The sequence below is a fragment of the Mustela lutreola genome, chromosome 13 (genome assembly GCF_030435805.1).
Source record: "Mustela lutreola isolate mMusLut2 chromosome 13, mMusLut2.pri, whole genome shotgun sequence".
Lineage (NCBI taxonomy): Eukaryota > Metazoa > Chordata > Mammalia > Carnivora > Mustelidae > Mustela > Mustela lutreola.
In genome coordinates, this window is record NC_081302.1 from 76,440,001 (window position 1) to 76,467,593 (window position 27,593).

The 27,593-nt window shown below is 51.1% G+C and overlaps 1 protein-coding gene and 1 long non-coding RNA gene across 2 annotated transcripts in view; one reads left to right on the top strand and one right to left on the bottom strand.

Annotated features, from left to right (window-relative positions):
• The window catches only part of LOC131813759 (uncharacterized), a 125,026-nt gene extending 97,887 nt beyond the window's left edge, over positions 1-27,139 (top strand). The window contains exon 2 of the long non-coding RNA XR_009346953.1: positions 25,724-27,139. This is a non-coding gene — a long non-coding RNA (uncharacterized LOC131813759). The remainder of the gene's footprint in view (positions 1-25,723) is intronic.
• GSX1 (GS homeobox 1) lies at positions 21,471-23,637 on the bottom strand. The gene is made up of 2 exons (XM_059144223.1): positions 23,060-23,637; positions 21,471-22,598 (listed from the first exon to the last, which is right to left on the bottom strand). The coding sequence occupies exons 1-2, from the start codon at positions 23,469-23,471 to the stop codon at positions 22,222-22,224; spliced, it is 789 nt and encodes a 262-aa protein (XP_059000206.1). The 5' UTR covers positions 23,472-23,637; the 3' UTR covers positions 21,471-22,221.
• Positions 27,140-27,593: the final 454 nt, after the last annotated feature.

Below are 27,593 nucleotides of genomic sequence, written 5' to 3' on the forward strand. Positions count from 1 at the left end.
CCTGATTTCCAAATCATGCTTTTGCTGTAATTCCAGAATTTGCTGCTCAAACTCCCACACAGAGCTGATGTCCCCTGGCCTTCTCCCCGATGCCCTCCCTCCCCAAGAGCCCTGATCTACTGCTTCCCTGGGACTTTTGGTACTTTCTCCTTTATTCCATGCTGTCCATGCATCTTTGCTGCCTCCTTCTTCTCCTCTTCCTCGTCCTCCTCCTCCTTCTGCTTTTTTTAAGGTTTTGTTTATTTATTTCAGAGAGAGAAAGAGAGCAAGCATGAGTAGGGGGAGGGGCAGAGAGAGAAGCAGATGCCCTGCTGAGCAGAGAGCCTGATGTGGTACTTGATCCCAGGACCCTGGGATCGTGACCTGAGCCGAAGGCAGACACTGAGCCACCCAGGCACCCCATATGCGCCTTCTTCCAGCCCTTTTATAACAGACATGGCACCTGCTAGTTAGCATCCCTTTCTCTTCTTCAAGTGATATCTGATCATATTTCATTTTTCCTTTGAGGACCTATCTCTCCCCACTTTCAGTCTCCTGGATCCTGAGATGGGAATGGGCCCCAGGGCTGGCTAGTGAGAGTGCTGCCTCTCCCACCACACTGACCAGCTGGGAGGGCACAGATGGCAAAATGGAGCCCACAAAATGCCTCCTAGGATTTTTGCTGGAGGTAATTTTCTCCCCCTTTTGGGGTTGCTAAGCTAGTAAGGTATCAGCCCAGAAAGCCTGGTTCCAGTTCTATGAGCCTTTCTTTACTATCAGTTGTAGACAGCCTGCCCACTTATAAGGTCCATGAGGGAAACACATTTGGTTTGCCGTGTTCACCGTATCGCCAGGGTTTAGAACAGGGCCCCATTTACCGTATCTCAGGGCTCAAGGACAAAACGAAGTCAGAGAAGAATGAGCTAAGAGAGACAAGTGTCTAACGTCATCATTTGAACACCTGGATGCAGCTGTGCCTGAAGACGTTTGCTTCTCTTTCGTGCTCAAGTTTGTACTGGGCTTCTGCCACTGGTAACCAAGAATCTTGACCAGTACAAGTAAGGCAACTTAACTCAAATTTCTGGGCAAATCTTTCCACAAGAGCAGTCATACAGAAATAGTGACCTTGAGGGGCACCTGGGTGGCTCAGTGGGTTAAGAATCTGCCTTCAGCTCAAGTCGTGATCTCAGGGTTCTGCGATCGAGCCCCACATCGGGCTCTCTGTTCAGAGGGGATCCTGCTTCACCTCCTCTCTCTGCCTGTCTCTGCCTACTTGTGATCTCTGTCTGTGTCGAATAAACAAACAAACAAATAAATAAATAAATAAAATAATAATAAAAGAAAAAGAAAAGAAACAGTGACCTTGGAAGCAACAGTGGCCTTCCGGGACCTCACAGGTCTCCCTTCTTTTCTGAAGTTCCTTTGCTTCCTTAGATTGCAGACTCCTTGAAGGCAGCAATTAGATTTTCTCTGCATTGTATCAGTTTTCCCCGGCCTTCCAGCAGGACTCTCTCCACAGTGGAGGCCTCAGTCAATATTGGGATGGTAGCAGGACCAAGAGGCCAGGGTGCTGGGCCGCTCTGGCTTTTTGTAAACTGAGAACCGTCCCCACCAGTACCTGGCATGTGAGTGCCACTGGCATGGTTTCTGGCATATGTTACGTGCTCAAGAAATATTTTTCGAGTGAGTCAATAGCAGGATATGTTCAGATGCCTTCTAGATTTGGTGAGAAGAGCATCCCTGGAAAAGTAAATGTCCAGATCCCCGTATGCATCTCCACTTCCTCTACTCTCCTCCCATCCAGCACGGTTTGTCCCAATGCTCTTTGTTCACCTTCCTCAGGGGTGCCGAGTGCATTGGGGTGCTGTGGCCGAGGTGTGAACCCCTTCACCCTCAGTCGTCACGTTGGGAGCATTGGTGTGTCTGCTCCAGGCTGGAAGTCTCCTGAAGGCCCCCTCTCAGCGTCTTAATCATTCTGGACTCTCCAGTGTCTTGGGGAGTGGTCTCCTTATAGAAAGCACTAGACAGATGTTTACTGAATGAACGAATGATGGCTCCGTAGTCCAGCCTCCTGCTGTCCAGTCCCAATCCCAGCCTTCTGTGTCAGGGTCCCGGCTCTGGAAAGACCACCTCTCTGATCCACTGTCTGCCCAGCTGCCTGCTTATCCCCTCAGTGGTATCCACTTGGCCTTTCAAAGCTTGCCTCCCCCTCGCTTACGGCCAGTACAGCGGAGCGCTGGAGTCTGGGCTGCCCTGTGCAGTCGCAGCTGGGAAACTCCCCTCCCGTGGGAATGGATGCCCTGTTGGGGCAGGGAGCCATCTCTGGCCCAGCTGGTTGGAATCTTTGCTCCAGTTCTATGAACCGTCCTGGGGCAGAGGAGGATGCTTTGGCTGTGGACAAAGCTGTCTTTAAGAGGAGGCAATGTGGCGCAGGGATTGCAGGTCAAGACGTGAGATTTCATCCGCAGTCTTCCATGCATGGCTGGGTGACCTTGGCAAGATCAAGTCTCCTCTCTGGGTTTCTGCTTCCCCAGCAGACAGGCCCGGGAGCCTGGAAGTGGACCTGAATGGGCCCAAAGGTGTTTTCCAGAAACTGAGTCTTGCCCTGAAAAAGGGATGCGTTTGGTGGGCACAGAGGCCAGGAAGGAGACAGGAGGTGGGTGACAGGAGCTGGATCACATGGGAATGCCCCCAGGTAGGCCCAGACTGCTCCCACTGTCCTACTGATAATTTCTCAGAGGGGTTCTTGGGGTGCATCTACACAAGCACCAGGTCCTCATGGTTTTTCCTCCAAAACTCGTTTGTGCCTCCACAGACCAGATACCACACTCTGTAACTGGAAGGCTGCAGTTGCTGCCTCCCAGTTCACTCACTGCCTTCCGTGTGAAGTCTCTGTGCTCCTACTCACCGCAGGCACTGGCCTGGCCAGTGCAGACACGTGTACAGGACAGACCCGCTGCCTTCTCCGACCCGCGGGTGAGCGGAGGTGAAGGACATGAACACGTTATCTAACTAACCTAGTGCAAAGGACAAGAAAGAACATAACGTAATGCCAAGGAAGAGGGAGAAGGAGCTGTTTCGGCAGGAGGTGACATTTCAGCTGAGATTTGAAGATGCTGGGTGAAAATCCAGGAAGGGTGTCACAGGCAGAAGGAACAGCATGTGCGCAGGGTGGGAAAGAGCAGTCTGGGTCTGAGAAAGAGAAAGGAGGCCAGGACAGGGAGGGAGGGAGGAAATGGGAAGCCATGGGGATGGGCTTCTTTCAAGGGGATGGGTGAGGCAGTCCTCGGAAGCCACAGGAAGGAGCCCGGAGTTCCAGGCCCATCAGATTGCAGGAAAGGTTTTGCAGAAGGCATCATCTGAATTATGTACGTGTTCTAGATCCCACTGCTTCCGACGGGGGGGTGGAAACTGGCAGCCTGGTGAGGAGACTTCAGAGGATTCTAGAAAGCGGGCAGTGGCAGTGGGGAAGAATGAAGGAGGGGGTCAGTATACATTTAGGAAGCAGAAGTGGTGGGCTTGGTGACAGATTGGATGGGAGCCCGAGACACAAGGTGGACTTGGGCAGCTGGCGAACAGGTGGTGGTGCAGTTTCTTGATCTGGGAAGCTCGGCCGTGGTTCTGGGGCTGGAGGAGGGGCGAGGCCCCACGGGAGCCCCAGATTCTCTTCTGTCACTTCGTGGCTTCTAGGTTTCTCCTGACGTGCCAGGCCCAGTCCTACCAGAGGGCTTTTGCACTGACTACTTCTCCCTCTGCCCAGGACGCTGCTTCCCAGAGATCCACGTGACCTCATTTCCTTTGGGTCCTTTTTCAGACCCCACGTCCTTAGTGAGGCTTTCCTTGACCACCATGTTTAAAACTGCATCCCTCATGTCAGTAGCTCTTCCTTTTCTCCTTAGCAGGCTATGATTTTGCTCTATGACCTCCACCACCATTGATAATCAATACATAAATAACACATGATTTATCTGTCATGTTTATATTCTAGACCTGTCTTCCCCACCCTACCCACCCCCACTAGAACGGGAGCTCTGGGAGCTGTCTGTCTTGTTCACTGTTATCACCCGAGCACTGAGAATAATTCCTGGCACATGATTAGCCTCAGAGATTTGTAGGATGAATGAATGACTAACTTTGGAAGTCCTTAGCCCATGGTGGCTTTTAAAGCCAGGGGACTGAACAGAGTGTAAAGGAAGGAGAAAAGTCCAGGGAGAAGAGGTAAGTAGGGGAGGGACAGCAAAGGACATGGGCAGGGATAGCCCCGCCGCTAAGGGGGGCAGCAGGAGCGTATGTCCTTATGGAGGCTCAGGAATGAGAGGTCATCAGTCTTATATAACACCCAGTACCCATTACATCACATGCCCTCCTTAATGTCCACCACCCAGTTACCCCATCCCCTCACCCACTTCCCCTCTGGCCACCCTCAGTTTGTTTCCGATGATTGAGAATCTCTCATGGTTTGTCCCCCTCTCTGATTTCATCTTGTTTTAAAACTGGAGGTGGTTTCGTACCCTCTGGGACATTTGGCAATGTCTCCAGACATTTTCAAGGGTCCCAGCTCTGGGCTGGGGTGCTACTGGCATCTGGTGGACACAGGCCCCAGAATGCTACTAAACATCGCCCAATGCACAGGACGATCCCCACAACAGAGAGTCAGCCCCAAATGTCCATGGTGCCGAGGCTGAGAAAGGCTGCTCCACCCAGACTGCCGACCCTGCAAGCTGGCTTTCTTCCTTGCCTCATGGAGTCTCCTCCTCCTTCCCCAAGTGCTCTGAAGCCCGACATTCCAGTGCAGTCCTGGGTCCTCTTCTCTATCTCATTCAGCCCAGGGCTTCCACACTAGTCTTTCTGAGGATTCTCAGGGGCATAGCTCACATTCCCTACAGCCCATCAGTGCAGCAGCTCTGCCTCCAAAATAACCTCCAAGCCCATTGCTTCTTGTTACCAGGGCAGCTGCTGCTGCCCCAGCCTAGGCATCTCACTCCCAGATCAATGTTCCCTCTCCCTGCTGCCGTCCATTCTCTACCTGCAGTCAGAGCAATCTGCCTGCAGTGTAATCCCTAATCCTGAAGTGGGGATGCCCTGCTTGAAAGGCTCCAGGAGCTTCCCTTCCCACAGCATGAGCTCCAGCACCTTCAGGGGCCCCACATTGTCCTGCACCGTGACATCTGCTTCACCTCTCCCTGGGGTACTGGTCTCCATTCTGACCCTTCAAGACCCCATGTTCTTCGTGCTTGCTCCTCCTCCCTGTGGCCTGGCCCTTCTCATCATTCAGTTCTTAGCTCAAACATCCCCTCAGACCCTGGCTTTCAGTCCACCCCAAGACTGTCACCCAAGATAAGCTCCCAGCCTCATATCCCCTCCATTGGCAAGTATGGACTTCCTCTTCAGAGCAAATCCTGATTGCTACTTTTCACCAGCTTCCCAGCTGTTACCCTCACCCAGGCTACCATGAGCCCTTCCCTGGACTGTCATCCCTCCCCTAACTGTCTTCGCAGCTTCTAATCTCACTGCCCTACACTCTGTTCTCAGAGCACCCTTTTAGAAGCAAGTAAGATGTTTTTGTCCTGTTAACAACTATCCAGTGACGGGGAGCCTGGGTGGCTCAGTGGGTTAAAGCCTCTGTCTTTAAAGGCTCAGGTCATGATCCCAGGGTCCTGGATTGAGCCCCACATCAGGCTCTCTGCTCAGCAGGGAGCCTACTTCCTCCTCACTCTCTGCCTGTCTCTTTGCATACTTGTGATCTCTCTCCATCAAGTAAAATCTTTAAGAAAAAAAACCCAAACTATCCAATGATAAATTATTCTAGTGGTTTTATCCTCAGAATAAAATTTAAGTTCATTACCTTGTCCTGAAGACTACTTATAATATGATGCTCCATCCCCACCTGCAGCTCCTCTTTGCCCCTTGCCTCCACCCAGATTGGCCTTCCTTCTCCATCTTGCACTACTAAACTCTCCCTGCCCCAGGGCCTTTGCACATGCTGAGCTCTCTGTGTGGAATGGCCTCTCTTCCAGTTCCTGCCACCTCCATCTTCTTGTTATTTAGATTTCTTGCAGACATTCATTTTCAGGGAAAGCTTCTCTGACCACTCTCCTTCCACAAGTCCAAAACTCTTTTTATAACACACCATTTCCTTTGGCGGTCCGTAACTATCTTGCTTATTTATATGTTTTTGGGATTCCTTTCGCCCACTGGTATGAAAACGTGACCTTGTCTGTCCTGGTGGTCACTGCTGTATCCTTGGAACCACTGGTCTGATGCATTGAAAGAATGGAATAAATGAGGCGCCTGGTGGCTTAGTTGGTTGAGCATTGGACTCTTGGTTTCATTTTAGGTCATGGCCTTAGGGTCGTGGGATCAAGCCCCACAGTGAGGCTCAGGGCACAGTGCAGAGTCTGCTTGGGTTTCTCTTTCCCTCTCCCTCTCCCTCCACCCCTAACCCCTATGCGCAAGCGCTCTCTCTCTCTCTCTCATAAATAAATGCGTCTTTAAAAAAAAAAAAAGAAGAATGAACTAAGCCATGTTTAGTGAATGAATGTGAGTTCAGAAGGCTTTGGGGCTGAGTTACAGCTCCCGACAATAGTGTTGGCCTTTCAGTGGGGACACTTGAACTTTTCATTATGGAGACTGAAGCTGTTAAAACTCCCCGGAATATTCAGGGCTTTACTGTTTACAAAGCACTTGCACATGGTTTCCGTGTGAGGATGAGTCATTCATTTAATAAATATTCACTGTGCTTCTACCGTGTGCCAGTCACTTGCTGGTGGGATGGCCTATGGGGCGGGGCCTCACAGCTCACCCGTGGGGCTGTTGCTCGGCTTCTTCAGGGTGGTTCCAGGCCTGTGGCTGAGGTGGGATAAAGCAACAGGTTCAGAACTGGGGGATCCGTTTTTGTCTTGACTCTGCTTCTTGGGGGGTGTGGCTTGACACAGGTGGCTTAGGTTCTCTGCACTGTGGCTCATGGGTAAGATAGAGATAATGATAATAAAGAACTTGAAGGATTAGGGCTCTCCTTCAGCATCTACTGCCTGTGCTCCAGCTGTCCTGAGTCTTCCTGACCCCTCTGGAGGAACACAGACACTCTGTCTCCCCACAGCCTAGCCCGATCTACAAACCCCCTCCCTCAGCAAAACTTTTCCTGGGGGACTTTCCGTCCCAAGAGACCGCCTTCCTGCTGGCACGTGCTTATCCCATGAGCTGATTACTGGTAACTTGTCAATACCCGCTGCTCAGCTCGGGTGTTATCCTCTAGAAACATTAGCCTTTCTGGGCAGGGTCAGACCTTTAAATCAGAAGGGTAGCTCTTTCATGGAGGATCCTAGTTCTGCAGGAAACAAATGAGAGAGAGCTTTCTTGGCAGAGTGACAGGGGCCCTTTGGTGTGACCCTTGGATCACACCAGGAAGGAGTTGGTTCTCAGTCCAGGTTTGTACCTAGACAATAAGCGTGAGAGGGTTGTGTGGTACTGGTTGCAGGGAGGCCATCAGATAGCTGGTCACCTCTGACCACTCTTACCTCCCTCACATCAGTTTTCCATGCTGCATCCATAGTGAGGCCTTCAAAACACACATCTGATTGAGTCAGCCCTCTGCTTCAAACTCTTCAGTGGGTTCCCTTGTTCTTAAAATAAGAACCCAACTGCTTAATCCAGCCAATAGGGTTCATCACTAGGTGGCTGCCTACCTCCCTACCTTCCCTGCTCTTTGCACTCTCATCATCCCTGGGTCTTCTCTCATTTCCTAGAGAGGACCTTGTTCCTTCCTACCACAGTCTCTTTGCACAGGTTGCTCTTTTTTTTACTTCCTTCCATGCCTTGATCTTTGCCTAGTTAACTTCCTCATCCTTAAGATCTCAGGTTCCTCATGGTCCTAGTTGGGTTTTTCTCTTCTGTTTTCCTCATCTAATCGTGGCTTTTCTTCCAGTTCGTGATGATTTGCTTAAAACCTCTCTCCCTTCTCAGAGGTAAACTTCAGAAATCAGGGTTGTTGTTCTCACCATTACCTGATACATAGACTAGTTGGTGCTCCACGAAGAGTTGTTGGATGAGCTGACGCACATATGAACAGGGAGGGAATGGTCAGAAGCAGCTGCAAGTTCAGGAGAGGCACCAGGGAGACTCGGTGGCCACCCTGTCCATCCACCTTGCCTCTCTATGACTGTGCCTGGGCATGCGTGGAGCAGGGAGCACCTGGCCATGGCCACAGTCGCAGGGAGGCAGTCTAGGGCTGGCCTTGAGGCCAAGGCAGCCCTCTCCAAATGCCCACGTCTGACAGGGGAGTGGATTCCATGCACAGGAGATTGCTCTGCTTGAAGAGAAGTTCTGAAGCCGTAATGAATGTCATCATCAGCTACGGCTGCAGAGCCCTGACACCACAGGTTGGGTGGCTGCAACAACAGTTTATTTTCTCACAGCTCTGGAGGCTAGAGGTCTAAGAGCCTACCATCAGTAGGTTTGGTTTCTCCTGAGGCCTTTTTCCTGGCCTTGCAGATGGCTGCCTTCTTGCTGTGACCTTACATGGTCTTTTCCTCTGTGAGCATGCTTGTCTGTGAGGATGCCAGTCAGATGGGATTAGGACCTGCCCAGTAGCCTCACTTTAATTTTGTTGCCTTTTTAAAGACCCTATCACCAGGGGCACCTGGGTGGCTCAGGTCATGATTCCGGGGTCCTGGGATGGAGCTCGCATCAGGCTCCCTGCTCAGCAGGAAGCTTGCTTCTCCCTGTCCCACTCCCCCTGCTTGTGTTCCCTCTCTTCTTGTCTCTCTCTCTCTGTCAGATAAATAAATAAATAAAATCTTTAAAGACTCCTATCTCCAAATATAGCCGCATCCTGAGGTACTGGGGGTTAGGACTTAAACATACATATCTGGGTGGGGGGGAATGGGAAGACACTTCAGCCCCTAACAATGGGTGATGGAAATGGTTCAGGATCTGATCCCAAACTGTATCAGGAGACATTCAGAATAGAAAGCCACCCCAGACATGGACCTAAATTATTTTTGAATAGGACCAACTCCATGACCAAACTTGTCCCCCCAAAAACACACCACTACAGCCAGGGACCCTGCTATCTATTCCCCCCATCAATTCAGATCACATTGCCGCAGTCAGTAGGTAGTTGGCTGGGAAGCCATTGTGCACGCTGCCCTGACTCCTTCAGAAACGAACAGGTAGGCAGACCAGGACTCCTTTGCATTCCATTCATGTAGCTCACAGCCAGCCTGCTCTGGGGTAACAGACAAGTGGCCATTGGGAAGCTGATTTCCTTTTCTGGGGTTGGCTTCTCTGGTAGCGGGGTATTCAGAGAAGTGGTTTTGAGGAGGGAAGATGAAAGGTGGGCAGACAAGCTGTGGAGAGGTACCTTGGGGTACCCAGGGAAGCTGGGGGAGGAAGAAGACCCCTGTGCCCAGCAGGGTCAGCAGAGCTGGGCAGGCAGGACCTGCTCACAGGATGAAGAGGGTAGATGGAACACGCGTTAAGAAAAAGAATTCCAGGATTCTGTACTTTTATTATATTTTATTTTATTCATCTTCCTCTAGGCAAGGAGAAGGTGAATCTGTGCACACCCACCATGCTCACTGAGCACCTGCCTCTGGGGGCACAGAATAGAGGTAAGGCTCAGTCTCTTGCCCCGGGGGAGCACCTCCTAGCTGGGAGAGGCCTGCGCGCAGGGAGTGCGACTCACTGTGGTCAGAGCCCAGCCTAGCACCCAGCATGGAACGATCCAGATAGTGCTGCAGAGAGGCAAGGACAGAGGGGCCCTCGCCCCCTGAGAAGGACAGGGCTGAGCCCACCTGCGGTGGTGTGGAGGGCTTCTCAGAGGAGGCTGAGTAGGATTTTGCCAGGTTGGGACTGGGAGGGACAGAACATTGCAGGCAAACAAAAGAGCACTGGCAAAGGCAGGGGGCTGCCAGTGGTGTGGGGTCTGGACCCACAGGCTCTTAGAGTGTGGGGTTGTGGGCACATCTGCACTCTGGCCACTTTCCGATCGCGGCCGACGTCTTACTTCAGCCTTCTACTGGTGCTTCAGGCCTCCTGCATTCCAAACTTAATTGGGCATGCCTGCTTGTCCGGTCCTTTTATGGTGTGCGCAACCCTGTCAGGCATCCAAAGATGGTGACTGGGAATTTGGTATTAAGCTGTATTATTGAGTTCCCAACCTCAACTTTCAGCAATCTAACCCAACAAGGGATTTGCAGAACAATTTCAAACAGAGCAGAGCCGACTACATTTCCCATGACAATCAGCTTGTTTACCCCTAGAAGGTACACTCTAACGGCTGTTGACATGCTCATTTGCATGCCAATACCCAGAATGCTTTTCTAGCCCCACTGAGCTTGGATTCTGCCAGGGAGCTGAAAGGTTTATTTACACATACAATACATGACAACTTCATTTTCCGAAGCATCTTTCATACAAACCGTATCCCCAAAATGCCCTAAGTTGGTGAAAGCATTTCAAAACCCTTTTAGAGTTTACACCCTTCTTTCTGGGCTGAAGTGGAGTTGAGATAACTGGTGCAGGCTCAGATTCACATTTTAATTAAGATACTGGGAGGAAATGGGATTTCAGTTGTTCAGCAATGTGTCATACATAATGTGCTTGCTAGATGCGGCCAAGGTTACGGAGAGAAATCAGGGGGCCAAAGATAGATTAGTGGTTGTCAGAGCAGTACGGAGGGCTCCTCTGCAGACCAAACTAGGGATCACAGAGGGGTTTTCAACTGACTCCCTTATGGCCAGGACCCCTTTGCACTGTGGCCTGCAAGATGGCATGAATGCAGGGGCTTTGGCCATAATGGCGCAGGCAACAGAGACACACATAGCTGCATGCGATTGTCCTACTTCAAGAGTGTAACAGAAAAGAAAATGATGTGAATTAGTAAACTTGCAAACTTTCAGGAGCAGGTAGGCTGGTTTTTGATAGCTGTTCCATAGTGAAAAGGGGAGACTTTCCTGCCTTTTTCTCCCCAGAGGAAGAGGAAGTAGAAGAGGAAGGCAGTAGAAGAGTCTTTTAGGGAAGCCACATTGGAAGGTACCGCACAGGAAATTGGCAGATTTTGTGTCAAATGCGACTTTTTAAAGAGTCTGGTGTCTTATTTTTTCTATCACTTCTATAAACAGTAGGCTTGGATATTGAGTAGGAAAAGAGGAAATGATGAGAGAGATCTCGTTATTTGAGCTGGTTATGGGTACCTGGACAGTTGCCTTGGATGGATAGCAAATTAATAGCTTCCAAAGCTAGCTCACAGAGCTCATAGAGCTTAACCTTTTTGAAAAGGTTAAGAACAGGGACCCTGAAGTCAGACTTCCAGATCTGGATTCCAGCTTTTCTGTGGGCTAGCAGTATGATCTTGGGGAGCCACTGAATCTCTCTGTGCCTCAGTTTTTCCTACTATGGAATGCAGATCATGGTAATTGCTACCTTATGGAGTTGGTGTGAAGATTAAGAGGGCCAATGCATGTCTGTCAGTTGGTGAACATTCAGTAATACTAACTTACCCAGTAAGTCCTGGCTGCTATTATTTTTTTTAAGATTTTATTTATTTATTTGACAGAGAGGGACACAGTGAGAGAAGGAACACACGCAGGGGGAGTGGGAGAGGGAGAAGCAGGCTTCCCACCAAGCAGGGAGCCTGTGCAGGGAGCCCGATGTGGGGCTCGATCCCAGGACCCTGGGATCATGACCCAAGCCAAAGGCAGATGCTCAACTACTGAGCCACCAGGCGCTTGGGCTGCTATTATTTTTAATACCCTACAAGAGTCCTTCTTAAATGCTTTGGTCTTGGGATCCCTTAACATTCTCAAAAAGCATTGAGGACTCCAAAGAGCTTGGTTTATGTGGGATATAACTCTTAAGATTTACTGTATTAGCTATTAAACCAGAAAATTTAAAAATATTTATTAATTTATTTTAAACAATAAACCCATTCATAAATATTTTAATAAGACACAGTCCTGAAATGTTTTATGTAACATTTATGTGAAAATAACTATAATTTCCAAAACAAAATATTGAGTTGGAAGAAAGACATTGTTTTGTATCTTTGCAAATCTCTTTAATGTCTGGCTTCATAGGAGACAGCTGAATTCTCATATCTCCTTCTGCATTCAGTCTTTTGTGATACGTTGTTTTCCTTGACGTAGATCAGGAAAAGCAGCCTCAGACAGATAATGTAGTTGAAAATGGAGGGGTATTTTGATAATCTTTTCATTTAATTACAGGCAGTTTTCTTGACACTGTACCAAAACATGAAAAGGGGTAATTTGTTGAATGCTAGTTAAAATGTGGAGTCTGAAATTATATCAGTAAAATTTATGTGCTGTTACATTTCAGCCTGCTGGTCTGCCTTATACTTTGAATGGCTCTTATACACATGCCTGATTTGTAGCCCCCACACACATGGATCATCTGAAAAATATTGGTTCACTGAATTAATGCATCATGCAATGCTGATACATTTCATTATATAATATTAAAAAATTTGTTTGTTAATGTCATCATCTCATTAGAAAAATCCAAGTGTTGAGAAGATGTTAAGTTTGCAGTGATGGGTACATGTATGTATTCCAACATTCCAGTTTTTTGTAAAACCTCAATTTTATCACCAGCAGCAAATATTGTCAGTTCTATTTCTTTTTTTTTTTTTTTAATATTTTATTTGTTTATTTGACAGAGTTAGAGAGAGAGCACAAGTAAGCAGAGCGTCAGGGAGAGGGGGAGAGAAGCAGGCTCTCTGCTGAGCAGGGAGCCTGATGTGGGGCTCGATCCCAGGACCCTGGAATCATGACCAGAGCTGAAGGCAGCCGCTTAACCAACTGAGCCACCTGGGCGCCCCTCGTCAGTTCTATTTCTTAAGGTATTATAAGATATTTCAAGAAAATGTCTATCAAATACCTAAGTCTGTCATTTCTTCTTTCATGTAAAATGGTTTTCCATGAAGAAAACCCAGCTAGGGGCGCCTGGGTGGCTCAGTGGGTTAAGCCACTGCCTTTGGCTCGGGTCATGATCCCAGGGTCTGGGATCAGGCCCTGCATCGGGCTCTCTGCTCAGCGGGGAGCCTGCTTCCCTTCCTCTCTCTCTGCCTGCCTCATGATCTCAGGGTGCTGGAATCGAGTCCCACTTCGGGCTCTCTGCTCAGCAGGGAGCCTGCTTCCCTTACTCCCTCTCTGCCTGCCTGTCTGCCTACTTGTGATCACTCTCTGTCAAATAAATAAATAAAATCTTAAAAAAAAAAAAAAACGCAAAAACCAGCTAGTTCAGCTTTCTACTCAACCAATCACTTGAGTGTGTTTTGTTGACCACTGTTTTTCATACCTTTGTTTGCAGTAGGTAGAAATTTACCATTTCATCTCAGAGAATATTAAAAAATACATAGCTTCAGAATTGAAAGTCATGTCTTCAAAGTTGAGCTTTAATCAAATTATCATTTCAACCACTTTATCAAGAATGTTCTTAGGGGGGCACCTGGGTGGTTCAGTGGATTAAAGCCTCTGCCTTCGGCTCAGGTCATGATCCCAGGGTCCTGGGATCAGCCCTGCATTGGACTCTCTGCTCAGCGGGGATCCTGCTTCCCTTCCTCTCTCTCTGCCTGCCTCTCTGCCTACTTGTGATCTCTGTCTGTCAAAAAAATAAATAAAATCTTTAAACAAACAAACAAAAAAAGCACATTCTTAGGTGCAACTAGTTACTGTTTGTTGTTGTCCTGGGTATGGAGGGCTTAAGAATACCGTGATCACTGCCCTGATTTGTCTAAGGTGCAGGCAGTTTTGCCCACCTATGCTTCGGTACCACCAATGTAGATGCCCCCCACAGTGAAAAAGACAAACTGAGATCTCAGTATTGTGATGGAAATAGTTTTGGCTTATTGGAACCCCTGCCGGGGTCTCAGAGAAGCCATACTCTGAGTGGTTCATGCTCTGTGATCCACTGCCTATACCATGGGGTCATAATTGGTATCCGGTGGACATCTGGAGTTTTATCTGCTCCATATCCCTTCTTTCCTTCCAGAAACCCTACTCCCATTTATTGTGTTCAACTGGAGCCTCCAATCACAGGACCTACCCGAGTGCCACCACTGCCTGCAGTTATAGGATTGGCATGTGACCCAGGCAGAGTTGATCCGTGGCTCGAATGGCCACCACTGTGGACAACCTCTGGCACCCTTCTAGGACTGCCACCAACCACCACTTTCCATCACTGTGGGGCTCTGGGCAAGAGAGAGATAATCTTGCTCTTTTGTCAGGCATTGAGCTGGGATGAAGTAAGCCAGAAGCTGATGGTTGCCATGTCCCCTTTTGCCTGCCTCCTAGCCCCACACTACTCCCACCCCGCAAGGAGAAAGCCTGTCCACAGCAGAAAGAATAAGGCCAGCACACAGAGAGGAGGAAAGTCAAAGGATAGGGAGGGAGGGCGAGGCATCCCACCACATTGTTCCGTCCCTGGACCTCCTGAGGACAAGTCCATTGGGATCTTAATGGGTTCCTTGAGCTGATGGACACCTTTTAGCCTGTAGTAGTTTGAATTCAGTGTCTAATCCTCAATAGAGAGCTGCGATTAGTAGAGTTAGCAAGCACCGTGAGGACATTCTTAACTACTTGGAGAGTCTTCAGGGGTGAAGGAGAATTTCGGAGAATATTTCCTTCCTGGTGGGTCAGAGGGAAGTATTGCAGACTGCACAGTTCTGTGAGAGTGTGTAGGACCACTTCAAAGAGGCATGGCGAAGCAGTCAGTGGGGACAGAGAGGCTGTACCCTGAGTCTCCATACAGGCTTCCTAGCATGAGCACCTTCCCGGCAGGTGTGGAAACACCATTCCTGCTGTCCCCGGAAGCCCAGTGCTGCGCCAGCATGAGCCAGCTCGTGCTCCAGTTGTAACTCACACTGTCGCAATGCGTTATGAATTAAGAAACATCCACCTGTGTGTAAATGCTCCAGTGTGGCCAGAAGGAATGCATGGGCAACAACAGTAGTCCAGAAGAGCAGTGGTCCAGGGAATCTTATTTAAGTGGTGCCGGTCACCTGGTCAGAACCGATACTCGGTTTCAGGGACAGACAATCATACCTGTCTCAGGTCTGTTCACAATCCCATGCAGGTTCTGAATGCTCCTGTAGGGCATAGGTTACTGCACCACTCCAGGTCATTTGTTGCAGCCAACCAAAATGAATTCTAGCTACTCAAGCAGAATAGGCGTTGAACGGAAAGTCAGCTGATCGTTCCCAGAATCAAGGGGAAGTCGTGGTGAAATGGATGGAAACCAGACAGGAAAGAAGAGGAGATATAGCTAGGATTTCTTTATTTTATTTTATTTTATTTTATTTTATTTTATTTTATTTTATTTTATTTTTAAAAGATATTTATTTATTTATTTGACAGACAGACATCACAAGTAGTCAGAGAGGCAGGCAGAGAGATTGGGGGAAGCAGGCTCCCTGCTGAGCAGAGATCCCAATGCGGGTCTCAATCCCAGGACCCTGAGATCATGACCTGAGCTGAAGGCAGAGGCCTTAACCCACTGAGCCACTCAGGCACCCCTGTAGCTAAGATTTCACCACTGGGCAGTCTAGTTAGATGCCGCCTATGGCTCCCATACTGACTGGCCCGCCCACCATAGATCATAGGTCATCTGACATCATACAGGAGCTCTTAACTTTATGGACTTAGGCAGTAATGTCTGGCATGCATCTCTGTGTCACTCCCCTCTAGCGTCAGACCTCTGAGAGAAGTGTTGGGCCCAGGTCCTATGCACCTGCCTGATCTGCTAGGGAAGGGGGCAGAAGTAAATATCTATTCCCTGCTAGATCTGCTAATAATCTCCCTGCCTGGGAGGGCTCCCACAATATTCAAACATCTACCTCAGTGGAACCCTGCTTTCTTCCAGAGCTGACTTATATTTGACAAAATATGATATAGATGATGATCAGAAAGAGGGGGTATGCTGGTCAGAAAGAGGGAAAAAAAAACCAAAACCCAAACAAACACTGATGGCAGTTACATCCCCTGACTTTAGAGTAGAGGAAACCAAGATCCAGGAATATCATGATTTTCCAGAGTTACAGAATTAGTTAGGGGCGTCATTGGGTCTGGATATCCAGTTCTTGACTCCTACTCCAGTGCTCTATCCTGTGCAATCTTATATTCTTACATAAGCATGGAAGGGCCCAGAGGACTTTCATCCAAGTCAGAATTTATATTCATTTGCTAAGGTTGCCATACAAAATACCACTTACAGGGTGGTTTAAATAACAGAAATTCATTTTCTCTGTTGTGAGGGCCAAAGGTCCCAGATCAATGTATTGGCAGGCTTAGTTTCTTCTGAGACCTCTCTCCTTGGCTTGCAGGTGGCCCTCTTCTCCCTGTGTCTTCACAAGGTTGTCCCTTTGTATGTGCATACATCTGAAGTCTCCCTTACAGACACCAGTCATACTGGATGAGGGCTCACCAACAGGACCTCATTCAATTCCCTCTTCAAAGACCCTATTTCCAAATATAGTTACAGTATAAGATACTAGGTGTTTAGGCTTCATCATGTAAATTTGGGGGCAGGGAGACGCAATTTGGTCTGTAACAGAGCCACTCCAGAAATTCACAACATCATGGAATCAAGGAGACAGACAACTACTTCTTTTGGTGAGTGATGAGCCAGTGCAGGTAGCCTTTGCCTCCCAGGGTCCCAACAGCCTTAAGCTCAGTGGGACCAGCAAAGGAATCTCCTCACTGCAGGACTGCCTGAATGACTCCTAATCGCCCAACTCATACTCAGTCTCATCAGTTGCCCCCTGAATGTGGTGGCATAGGACAAGACTCCTGAGTGAGCACCTTCCGTACCCACTGCTGCCTCGGTGAATGACAAGTCAAATGGCTCCCTAACATACTTCCGTGGGCATTTCCTCCCTTAAGTGGGGAGGTTCTGCCCACAGACAACAGCTTGGATGCCAGGCCAGGAGGCATCAGAGTTAACACCTTGGATTTCTTTGGTGGTTTCAAAGAAGCCTCCTAGAACCAGGGCTTGGATTCATAGCGATGGGATAATCTAAAGCAGAGCATTAGACTTTAGGATAATCTGTCTCTTCTTCTTGAATCACTAACTTTTTTTAAAAAAAGATTTTATTTATTTATTTATTTGACAGAGAGAGAGATCACAAGTAGGCAGAGAGGCAGGCAGAGAGAGAGAGAGGAGGAAGCAGGCTCCCTGCTGAGCAGAGAGCCCGATGCAGGACCCTGGGATCATGACCTGAACTGAAGGCAGAGGCTTTAACCCACTGAGCCATCCAGGCGCCTCCTAACTTTTTTTTTTTTTTTTTTTTAATCTTCCTTTTGTTTCAGCGTTTCCAACACACACACATTTCTGTTAATATATTAGTATTAGAAACTCATCTATGGATTGCCATAAGGCTGGATTCAGGAGGTTCTTGCCTCACTGGAATCAGCTCAGTGGGTGAGCTCCTTTCTGAAGTAGTCTGGTAAGGTACTCACCCTCCTAGTTCTGAGTTAGGGACAGATGACCCCAGGCAACGCTGGTCCATGCTGATGGGACTTTCAGTACCCTGTACCCTCTGCCTTACTTATGCCGCTTTTCTTGCTATTGTACCTCTTCCTTATCCCTTAGTTTTCAGGGGCCTTCTGCTCCTTTGCACTTCCAGAGTCTTCTCTCAGAAAAAAATCAATGATGTATTCAACGGCTACTACTCTCGGGGGTAATTGTGTTGAACCAAATATGAGGGAATTTCACAAAGAAGAATTGATTTCTAGTATCAGACTTACAGGTATTGTCAAAACAGATAAGGAGTATGCTTCAGGAAGAACCATAGTAGTGGCGAAGAGTGTGTGTGTGTGTGTGTATGTGTGTGTGTGTGTGTGAGATTGGGAGGATGCCACCTCGGGCTCCCATTGGGCAACCATGGACATGACCCAAGAGGGATCCCAATTGTCTACAGGTCATGCGACAAATGGATAGAATATTCTTGCAAAGGTTTCAGTGGCTTTGTAAACTCTGCTCACCCAATAAGAGTGTGACAGATTCACCCTTTAAGTCCACATGCCCCATGCTGTATAGACTAGCTGCCATGTTCCCACTCTGCAGGCATTTTTGGTATCTCCCTTGGGTGCACATGTTCATGAAGAAGGACTGAAAGAAAAGTAGAAAGGTGTGCTGAGAGCTAGGCTACCAAATCCTGGCCCCTGTGCACTGGCAGAAAAGATTCAGCGGAAAACACATAGGGCTCCATCAGTGGTTCTTACTTCAGTGCTTTTGCCCCCAGAGGACATTTGACAATATCTGAAAGCATCATTAGTTGTCACCCTAGGGGATCAGGGGCCCCTTGGCCTCTAGTGTATGAAGGCCAGGGGTGCTCCAGAACCTCCTGAAGGCACGGAATAGGCTTCCACAAGGAAGACATACTTGGCTCAAAAATGTCAATAGTGTAGAGATCGAGGAGACTCCCAGCACGGAGACAGTGCTTGCAGAGGGAAGCTGCTCCTTACCCTCTGAACGACTAACTCCTGGGAGTCCTGGAAATGTTCGCACTTGGGTGCGCCATCCAGCCCCTCCATGAGGTTCAGGTCTGAGCCCATTTATAAGCGGTCACTTGCATCATGCAGGACCAGCTGTGTCCCAGGTACAGCAGTAGGCACAACAGTTAACAACACCTACAACAACATTAGTTACCCTTTATTGACACTTGGCAGACTTAGTGCTTAGCATTTTATGTGATTTCTGTCCTTTAATATTGCACAACAACCCTGTAAAGGAACTGTTAACGTAATCCCCAGTTACAGAAGAAATTGCAGTTGAGGAAGAACCAGGGGCTTACCCAAGATGGTAAGGAAGTGTTGGAAATGCGCTGCTAAGTCATGCACTTGGATTCTAGGGTCCAAACTCCTAGCCACTCAACTGCACAGAGGAAAGAAAGAGGCTGCCCCTCAAATAGAATCAGGCATCTGCATCTGGGTTAGCCATACTAAATGGTAATTTCCAGGAAATACTCTAAGTTTGTTTTTAATTTCATAATTTGACTGGAAGCCCCAAATTCCACCTCAAAAGAGTTTGGTTTCAAAGACTGGATTCTCTGTCCCTAGATGAGATGCTCTGGTGTCCGGTAGCTCCTGGACCATAGATGAGCCCTGCCCTCTTTCCAGACCAAACAGCGGCGGAAGGACTTCAGTCCCAACGGAGGCAGGGTGAGAAGTGTCTGAACAGAAGCCCGTCTCTCTCCAAAGCCTGTGGGCCCTCCTCCGGGCAGCAGCCTGATGCTTCCACACTCCCAGGCACTGCGCTCTCCCACTGCCTTGGTAACCACTGCGGCTGCCACAAGGAGGCTGCATTTCCGCCAATGCTCTCCAGGACAGCCCATGAGAAAGCACCAAGGATGCTCTTCTGGGAGCAGGACAAGGAAATAAAGCCTTGGGTAGGGAAAGCTGAGAGGAAGAAAGGCATGCTCCTACTCCTACGAGAACTGGACCCACTTGGACCCGGCCAGCAGCAGTGGCTTTGCAAGCTTTTACGAGCAGCTGGGAACTGGAGGGACTTCTGCATAGGGTGACAAATCAGAAGCATTTGGGCTGAGGAGCATGCCTGAGGTTGGGCAGAAGGGCAGTGTCCATCCTCATCACATTCCTCCAAGCTCCATTCCCTTCTTCCTCTATGGCCCCCACCCGTCCCCAAGCCAGGGTCCTAGCAGGCCCATCTCCAAAAAGGCCTTCTGGTGGAGAGGTCCGTCACTGAAAGCTGGAGAAAGCCTGTCCTGGGGCACCTGACTACTCCCTTCTGTATCTGGGGAAGGAGCTGGTTCAAAGTGAGCCCTCTGCACTTCGCATTCACCGTGGACCTGTTTCCTGAGGGCAGTGCTAGGGGCCGTGGTGGGGAGAGGGGGGGGACACGACGACACAAACCTCAAAGGTGGTTTGCCTTAGCTAAAGGACACAAGACTTCACTCACCCAAGTGTTCTTAGAGTAGCAGGTCAGCCGAAAAACTGAGGAAGCATCAGAATCACTGATAATAAAACATTAGTTGGGATTTGATTCACAGTACTCCTCAAAGCACCCTAGCTTCCTTTATATTGGTACAATGCCCCTCTCCTGGAGTCGGAGGTGAAAATGGGGACCCAGCAAGGGTGCAGAGAGGCAGGTTAGATCGACTCTCCTCTGTCTCCCGCACAAGCCAGGAGTCTTGCTTCAGGAAGAACCAGAAACAGCCCATGATGGGAAGTCAGATCACACCCGCCTTTCTTCTAGGAGAGCTGGAGAGAGCATTTACGGCTCAGCCTGACTGAAGGAAAAGACCATTTTAGAAATAAACCCGTCTGTTCAGAGCAGCCCCACTGGAGCGCCTTTCATGAAAGAGGCATACGTTTGCTTTGCCTGGACACTGGAAGTCTGGGGTTACTCTGGCTGTGTGTGTGTGTGTGAGGGGGAGGCGGTTGGCAGAGAGGTCTGGCAGGAAAAGAAGTGGCCCAGGTTCCCAGGAGGAGTAAAGGGAGGTTTCTGGAGGCCCTGAGAACCCAGATCCTCTGTCTCTCGGATCCAGTTTCCTGAGCAGCAGAAATACCCCACTTTCCCGGTTGTGCGCTCTCCACCTGGACGGAGGCCCCAGTACTCCCTTCACCTCGTCCACAGAACGAGTGAAAACCCCGCATGTCTCCCCCAAGGAGAATTGGGGTGTGTATTCTCAGTCGTAGTGGGCTGTGGGGGGTGTTACCAGAATGAGTGAGAACACAGGTCCCGGAGGCATGGGCGCCTGTAACACAGGGCCCCTGGTGGGGACCGTGGCGCCGGATGGCTCCGGGTCCTCAGAATCCCTGCATCAGCCATAGAATTTGCCTCCAAGCTAGCCGAGGGGGCCGGTCCATAGAAGGCCTCACACTCTTGCTGGGAAGTTATCCCTAGCAAATACGGTAGATTTAAACAAACATACACACAAAGTCAGAGCGCAGCAAAGGACTTAGCAGTCTGGCTCTCTCGAGGGAGTTAGCCGCTGCCCTTAGGGGTGGCGGTGGGACAACCAAACTCGGCCGCCGGGCTGCTGGTGAGGCGAGATCCCGGGCGGGAAGAGGGCGCAGCGGGGGCCTGGACCAGTGCCACCGCGTGAGGAGCTTTCCTTCCTTTCCTTCCGACTCGGCTCTCTGTACCTGGCCGGAGCTCGGCCGGAAACTAGGGAGCGCACGGGGCCAGTCGGGCACTGAAGGCAGAGTCCTCGCGGGGCGGAGGGTGCAGACAGGGGCTGGCGGAGCAGCAAGTTGGGGAGCGGAGTGTGGAGGAGCGCAGACTTGCCATCCCATCCCCGCCCTGCCCCAGCAGGAAGCCGAAACCCAGGTGGGCGCCTGCCCAGTCCTGAGCCGACGCTGGGGTCCAGAGCCACGTGGATTTCTAAGAAACAAAAAAAGTTTATTTAAAATTTTGTACATAAATAAATAAATAAATATCTTCTGGTATTACAGAGACCGTACAATGACAAGCTAGACCAGGGCGGGGTCGGGGTCTGGGGTCTGGGGAAGAGAGGGATCGCCAGGGGCCGAGAGCCGGGGTCTTATTTTAGGGAAATGCAAAGTGTCTCCGAAACAAAGTGAGTCGGTTTCCCCGACACGGATATCTCGGGCGACGATTTCTCTCGTGGGAGAGGAGTTGCAGGGGCAGCAAGGCCTGACTGAAGGACAAATGGGCTCAGTGGACCTCGAGGAGGGGACGGAAAGGAAAAGAAAATAACGAGACTTCGTAAATGTGTGTGTATGTGGTGGGGGGAGGAGGATAAACGAACGCAGTGAAGAAGTAGGGGAAAAGAAGAGAAAGAAGCTTAAAAAAAAAGAAAAAAAAAAAGGTAGCGAGCGGGCGTCCGAGGGGTTAGAGCCCAGCTTGACCCAGGGTGGAGGGGAGTAGAGGACGCGAGAAAGCCTGAGCCAGTCCAGAGAGGTCGGGCGAGGAGGCGCCAGCTGCCATCAAGGCGCGGGGTTGGCCGGCGTGCCCTCCAGGGCCGCTGTGCTGCATGGCTGAGAAGGACTCCAGCGCTTGCAGGATTCACAGCTTGGAGTTCGCTTTGGACGGCTGCGGGCCCCGGAGTGGGAATACTAGCATCAGGTCTCTGCCAAGCCCTTGGCGCTGCCCAGGGCCGGGGACCTCCGCAAACCCTTGCCAAGCCCGTGCGTGGCCGCGGTTTTGGCAGCGGGTGCCTGGGAACCGGTGCTTCCTCCCGAGACCAGTCTTTGAGACGGCAGGAAGGGTCTGGGATGGGCGACCTGGGGAGGTGTGCGCCTAAGGAGTGACCGTGAGATCCCGGTCATCTTTCCCCGAAGAAGACGGAGACATGGGCAATTCGTCGTCATCCTCGGAGCACTTGGCTGAGGAGAGCGACGCGCATTTGCAGCTTTGCGGTGCACCACTGCCGGCGCCCGCGCTCCCGCCGCCCCGGTGGTTGCTGCCTTTGCCCTCCTTCTTGTGCTTCACCCGGCGGTTCTGGAACCAGATCTTCACCTGCTTCTCGGACAGATTCAGGTAGGTGGCGATCTCAATGCGGCGTAGGCGGGACAGGTACATGTTAGAGGCGAACTCGCGCTCCAGCTCTAGCAGCTGCGTGCTGGTGAACGCGGTGCGCATCCTCTTGCTGCTGGGCAGCTGGTTGGAGCTGCTGTCTGGAGGGGGTGGGGTGCAGAGAGGGAAGCGATCAGACTCCTGCGCTGTGGGCCCTATCCTCTGGTACGTGGCGAGTAGAACCCCGGGACTTCGGTATTTCACGCACCTTTTTGCCCCAAACGAGACGCACAGCAGCTTTACCGCGGGCTCCTCCTTGCTAAGGCGCGGGACCCAGATACTCCCAGAGCCACGCAACCCTGGCACTACTTTATGGAGTGTCCTGAACCTCAGCCCTCGGTCGCGTCTGCGCGTCCCCTCCGAGACCTGGACACCCTCCTCTCACCCTTCCTCCGGCGTCCTGTTCCTAGCCCTCCCTGGCCACACCACCCTGCTCCCTTCAGGGTCCCAGCATGACTTTCATCGTCCCCAGGACGGCCAAGGACCCTCACCCCCCACCCCATACCCGGCTCGAGAACTCTCATCTCATTACCCCGTCCCACTGCGCAGCGATTCGTCTTACCCACGGAGATGCAGTGGAACTGCCTGGGGTCGGGCAGCGGATAGGAAGTCTGGTAGAGCGCGGCGGCGGCAGCGGCGGCAGCGGGGCCGTGAGCGACCCCGGGCGACACGGCCGAGTGCTGGCGGCCTAGGGGCGCGTGGCAGTACTGCGAGCCGAAGGGCGGGAAGGATGCCTTGAGCAGAGGCAGCGCGGGCGGCCCGGGGGGCCCGTGCAGCTGCGAGGCGGTGACGCAAAGTGGGCACACGCACAGCAGCCCGGCCTTGCGCGCGTGGCAGGCGCCGGGCGAGAGGCCGTGCAGTGCGTGCGGCGGGGGCACGGCGTAGGGAAAGAGCGGCGGCGGGCTACCCTCCGGGGCCTTCTTCTCGCCTGCCTCGCGCAGCACCAGCGAGTCCACCAGGAAGGAGCGCGGCATGGCCCCGGTGCGCGGTCGCCCCGCCGCCAGCCGTCTCCCTGCGCCCCGCGAACTTCGGGGCTCTCCACGCCCTTCACCCGGCCGCGGCCGCGCGCTGTTGCCTGTTTGCGGGAGGCTAAAGGCGCCGCAGAGGTTGAGGCTGCCGCTGCTGTCGCTGCTGCCGCGGGAGCCGCGGGAGGAGCTCGGGGTGCTGGCCAGCGCTAGTGGTGCTGAAAGGCGCCGGCGGCGCCGCTTAAATAGGACTATTGCCATGTGATGGGCTACGCCAGGAGCGGCCGGGGCCTCTCAATAGGGTTTTTGTGCCTTTTCTCTTGGCATTCACTCTGCACGCTTCCTCATTATTTCACTTGTTAACTAAATGAACTGCATAATGTACTCTATTCTTGTCAACCCCACCCACGCCGTAACAGGCGCCCTCGCCCCCTCCTCTCCCTTTTGCGGGTTTATTTTCTCATTCTCCTGCGATTTAATATTCTTTTCTTTCTCTTTATTCCTTACTCCCCTTTGGCTTTGCATTGGCGATCGGCTGGTTTATCTTATTGATTTTGTACCCCCGCTGCCTCGCTTGCTCGGATTCCCATGGGCGCACACCTCGTCTCTGTGTGCACTCGGTCCCCGGCCCCTTCCTTCTCTCATCTACCCCTGCTCCCCAAGATCATTCTTCCTCGACTCAGTTTGCTCAGTTCTGCGTGGGGCACCCCGTAGGTGTCCCTACAGCGGGTCTCGGATTTCCACCTGTGGAATCCCTTCCCCTCTTTCTGTATGGGAGGACCCGGGCTCCTGCAGCGGGGCAGCGCTGCTAGGGAGAGGGGAAAAGAGTTCAGTATTTCTTATGCACCACTAGCCCCAACGCGGTCTTTCTGTTTTAAGTTTCTCCAAAAGTCTTAACTTTGATGCTGCCCTGAGCGCCCAGTCTTTGTTCGGTACATGTTAGTCAGCCAGACTTTTCCTTTAAACGACAGAGCTGTGGATGTTAAGTGGAGACCAGCCTCTGAGAGTCGTGGGCAGAGACAAGGAATGGGGAATGAAAGTCTACACAGCGAAGAGAGCACCTCACTAGAAGAGGCGAGTGTAGGTGCTCTGCGGGGCACAGATCTTTCCGGTGGGACTCGCCGCTGCGTTTGAAAATCACTGCCTTCCAGAAGTCTGCACCACGGGAGGACGGCGAAGGGCAGTTCTATTCCCAGCTTCTGGTGCCTTCTCCCAACCCGGCCGACCTCCCCTGTCCCCAAGACCTTTTCCTGCCGCGTCGCTCTCTTCTTTCTGGTCACACAATGGTTAAACAACTTCAAACGCCTGGCTCAGTGTACACAGCTTCGGCCTTTTAAAAGGTCCCCGGGCTCAAAGCTGCTTCGGCCAGGAACTTTTTCCGTACAATGGGAAATTAGCATAAATATTTCGAATTTACAGCCCCCGACTTTTCACCGAAGACGTTTACTTTCGATTTTATTGGAACCGGATCGCTGCAGTCACCTGCTCTGAGCGCTGAATGGAATTGTGAGAATGAAGGGGGAAGCTTTTCGGAGTGTGTGTGTGTGTGGGGGGGGGACTCTGAAACTCTTACTCCGGAGCTCCCGAGAAAGACTGCCCCAAATTGAAGCATTTACATGGTTTTTCATCATGGGGGACATCTTTACAATAACAATAGCAACAAATTATAACTGATTAAAAAGGAAGGAGAATTTGTTGGAGAGAAAACAACTGATTCCGTAAGGAGGGGCAGTGGAGAAAATAACCTAGATGAAGGGCATGTCATTTAGCAGGAGGAGTAGGGCTTAATGCTTCCTTAATTGTTTGGCATGGGGAGGGGCGTGGTGGCAGGAGAACGATGCTGTCCCCAGGCCAGAGTCTCCTCTCCAAGGCTCCCTGCCTAAGGGTGATGCTTGCAAACTAGCCGAGTGCAGCAGTGCAGCCTAAAGCCCGTTCTAATTGCTCTCTGGGTAGTTTGGGCTGGCCAGGACCGCTGAGAGTGAGCCGAGAGCCGAGACCAGGGCCGTAGAGGCACCACGCCACCTCCGGAGGAGTGGCGGGTGGGAGAGGAGTGCGGGCGGGACTCTGCGGGGGTGAAACTGCACCCCGGAGCCTGGAGCCAGCGAAGGGTGGGTGCGGAACTCTCTTGGGAACCGTAGCCCGCACCCGGGGAGGAAGGAGTTAAGAGCCCCTGAATGCGAGCAAGGCCAAAGCTACTGGGAAAGAATATCTAGGGGGAAAAAATAACCAGTTTTTTTTTTTTTTTTTTCTTTCCCCTCCAGCCTCTGGACCTTATTGAATGTCATTGAAGAAAGTTTTGAATGCCAGATAAAGAGAGGCGAATTAAAGTGTGTGACAGCGGAGGATAAGCAAACACAAAGAGAACTCTGTCACACTTTGGGGCAAAATCCGTGGGCTTTTTACCAAGTCTCTTCGCTATGATTGAATTAAGTAATAGGAAAACATTTTCTTTCAGTTTAGAGCCATTAGACAAAAACTTCAAAGCGAATAACACTTTTTAATGTGCGGCCCACAATGGATCGGGTTTTGTGCTGAAATGTTTAAATGGTTTGTTGTGCAACTCGGCGCGGGAGAGACCCGGGCCCAAGCAAAATAGCATCCCTGAGAGGGTTTTCGGGAGGCCTGGAAAGGACGCACACTTAATCCGCCGTCGCTAAACCCGGAGGGCGGCGGGCGGCAGGCGGAACGGGGGCTCCTGCTTGGCGGTCCCGGGCAGCGCGGCGCGCCCCCAGGAGTTGGGGGATTTCGGGAAAGTACTGTGCCCACGGAGAATGCCGGGCCGCAGCGGAGGCGCACCGGGCGGCCGGGAAAACGTGCGGCCCCGCTAGGGGAGCGAGCTCGGCTAGGTGCTCAGTGCCTCTCAGCTCCGCCGCCCAGCCCGTCGGCCTCGGCTGGCCGCTTGGCTTCCGGCCTCTGCCCTCGCATCCCGGGGGACCGGTTCCCGGGGACGCCCTGGCTGCCGCGCTGCTGTCCCGGTCGAAGCCCCTTCCGGGTCTGGCTTCAGCTGGGTTTGAACTTTACTCACAGAGTTAACGGCCCCCTTGGGCTGGCAGGGTGGGAGGAGGCGGCTGGATTAGCCTGACAACCCGAGAGAGGGGCCCCGGGGAGCCCCTCGGCCTGGTGGGCCTTGCTCTGCCCCCGGAGCTGGTTTTCAAGTGTCCATCAGGGACAGTTCAACATGGAATGATTTCTGTTGTCCCGCTCTTTTCTCTTTCACACTGCCTCCTTTCCTGTTGGTAGAGAGAGCACGCCATTTTTCTCCTGGAAATGTATCTCTAAAATATTTGCAGCGAATAGATCTCTGCAAAAACTGCAGAAATTGGGAGGAGGGTGGGGAATCCTTGTTCCTTTACATCTTCAAATGTCACTTTTCTTCTCATGGAGGTCAACCACCCTATTAAAAAATATGACTCCTTTTTCACCGCGTCCCCCACTCCAGTTCCTTGCTTTACAAATACCTTCTATCTTTCTGTGTCTTTTACTTGTTTTTCTGTCCCTGCCTCCCTCTCACCCCACTGAAACATATGCTCCATCGAGGATCACCCTATTTGTCTATCTTGTGCATGACTGTATCCACCTCAGAAAAGTTCCTGGCACATAGTAGGTGCTCAGTGTATATTTGCTGAATAAATAAATGAATCCCATGCATGACTCCGGAAGTAGCATGGGTAAGAGGACTTTCTCGTTTGCCTGCTTAATACACTAGGCACTTAGGGGCAAGGTGTGGGGTAACTTAACCTGCAGGAATTGTCTGCCTCTCTTGTAGCCTCCACACCTTCCCCAGTGCCTGAATCATCACAGGAGCTCAGTGTGTTGAAGTGAATGGCAGATCTGGAGGTACCCAGCCTTCCTCAGGAGTTTCTCACGTTTCTTCATAGGGTCTAGATGGTCCCATTCAAGACAGTTGCAGTGTCCTGTTCTACAGGACTTGGATGAACCTCTTGGTAGCTCAAGGCTAGGGTTTATCATCCAGGGCTTTTCACGGTATACAGGAGATGGGGTTGATTAGAAAAAGAAACAATGTCGTACCTGCCCCGGAATTATCAATGACCACTTCTGCTTTTTCTGGGTTGAGCCAATGGAGTGGAAATTCTTATTTTAAGAGAGGGACTGCTCACGTAACCAGGCCTG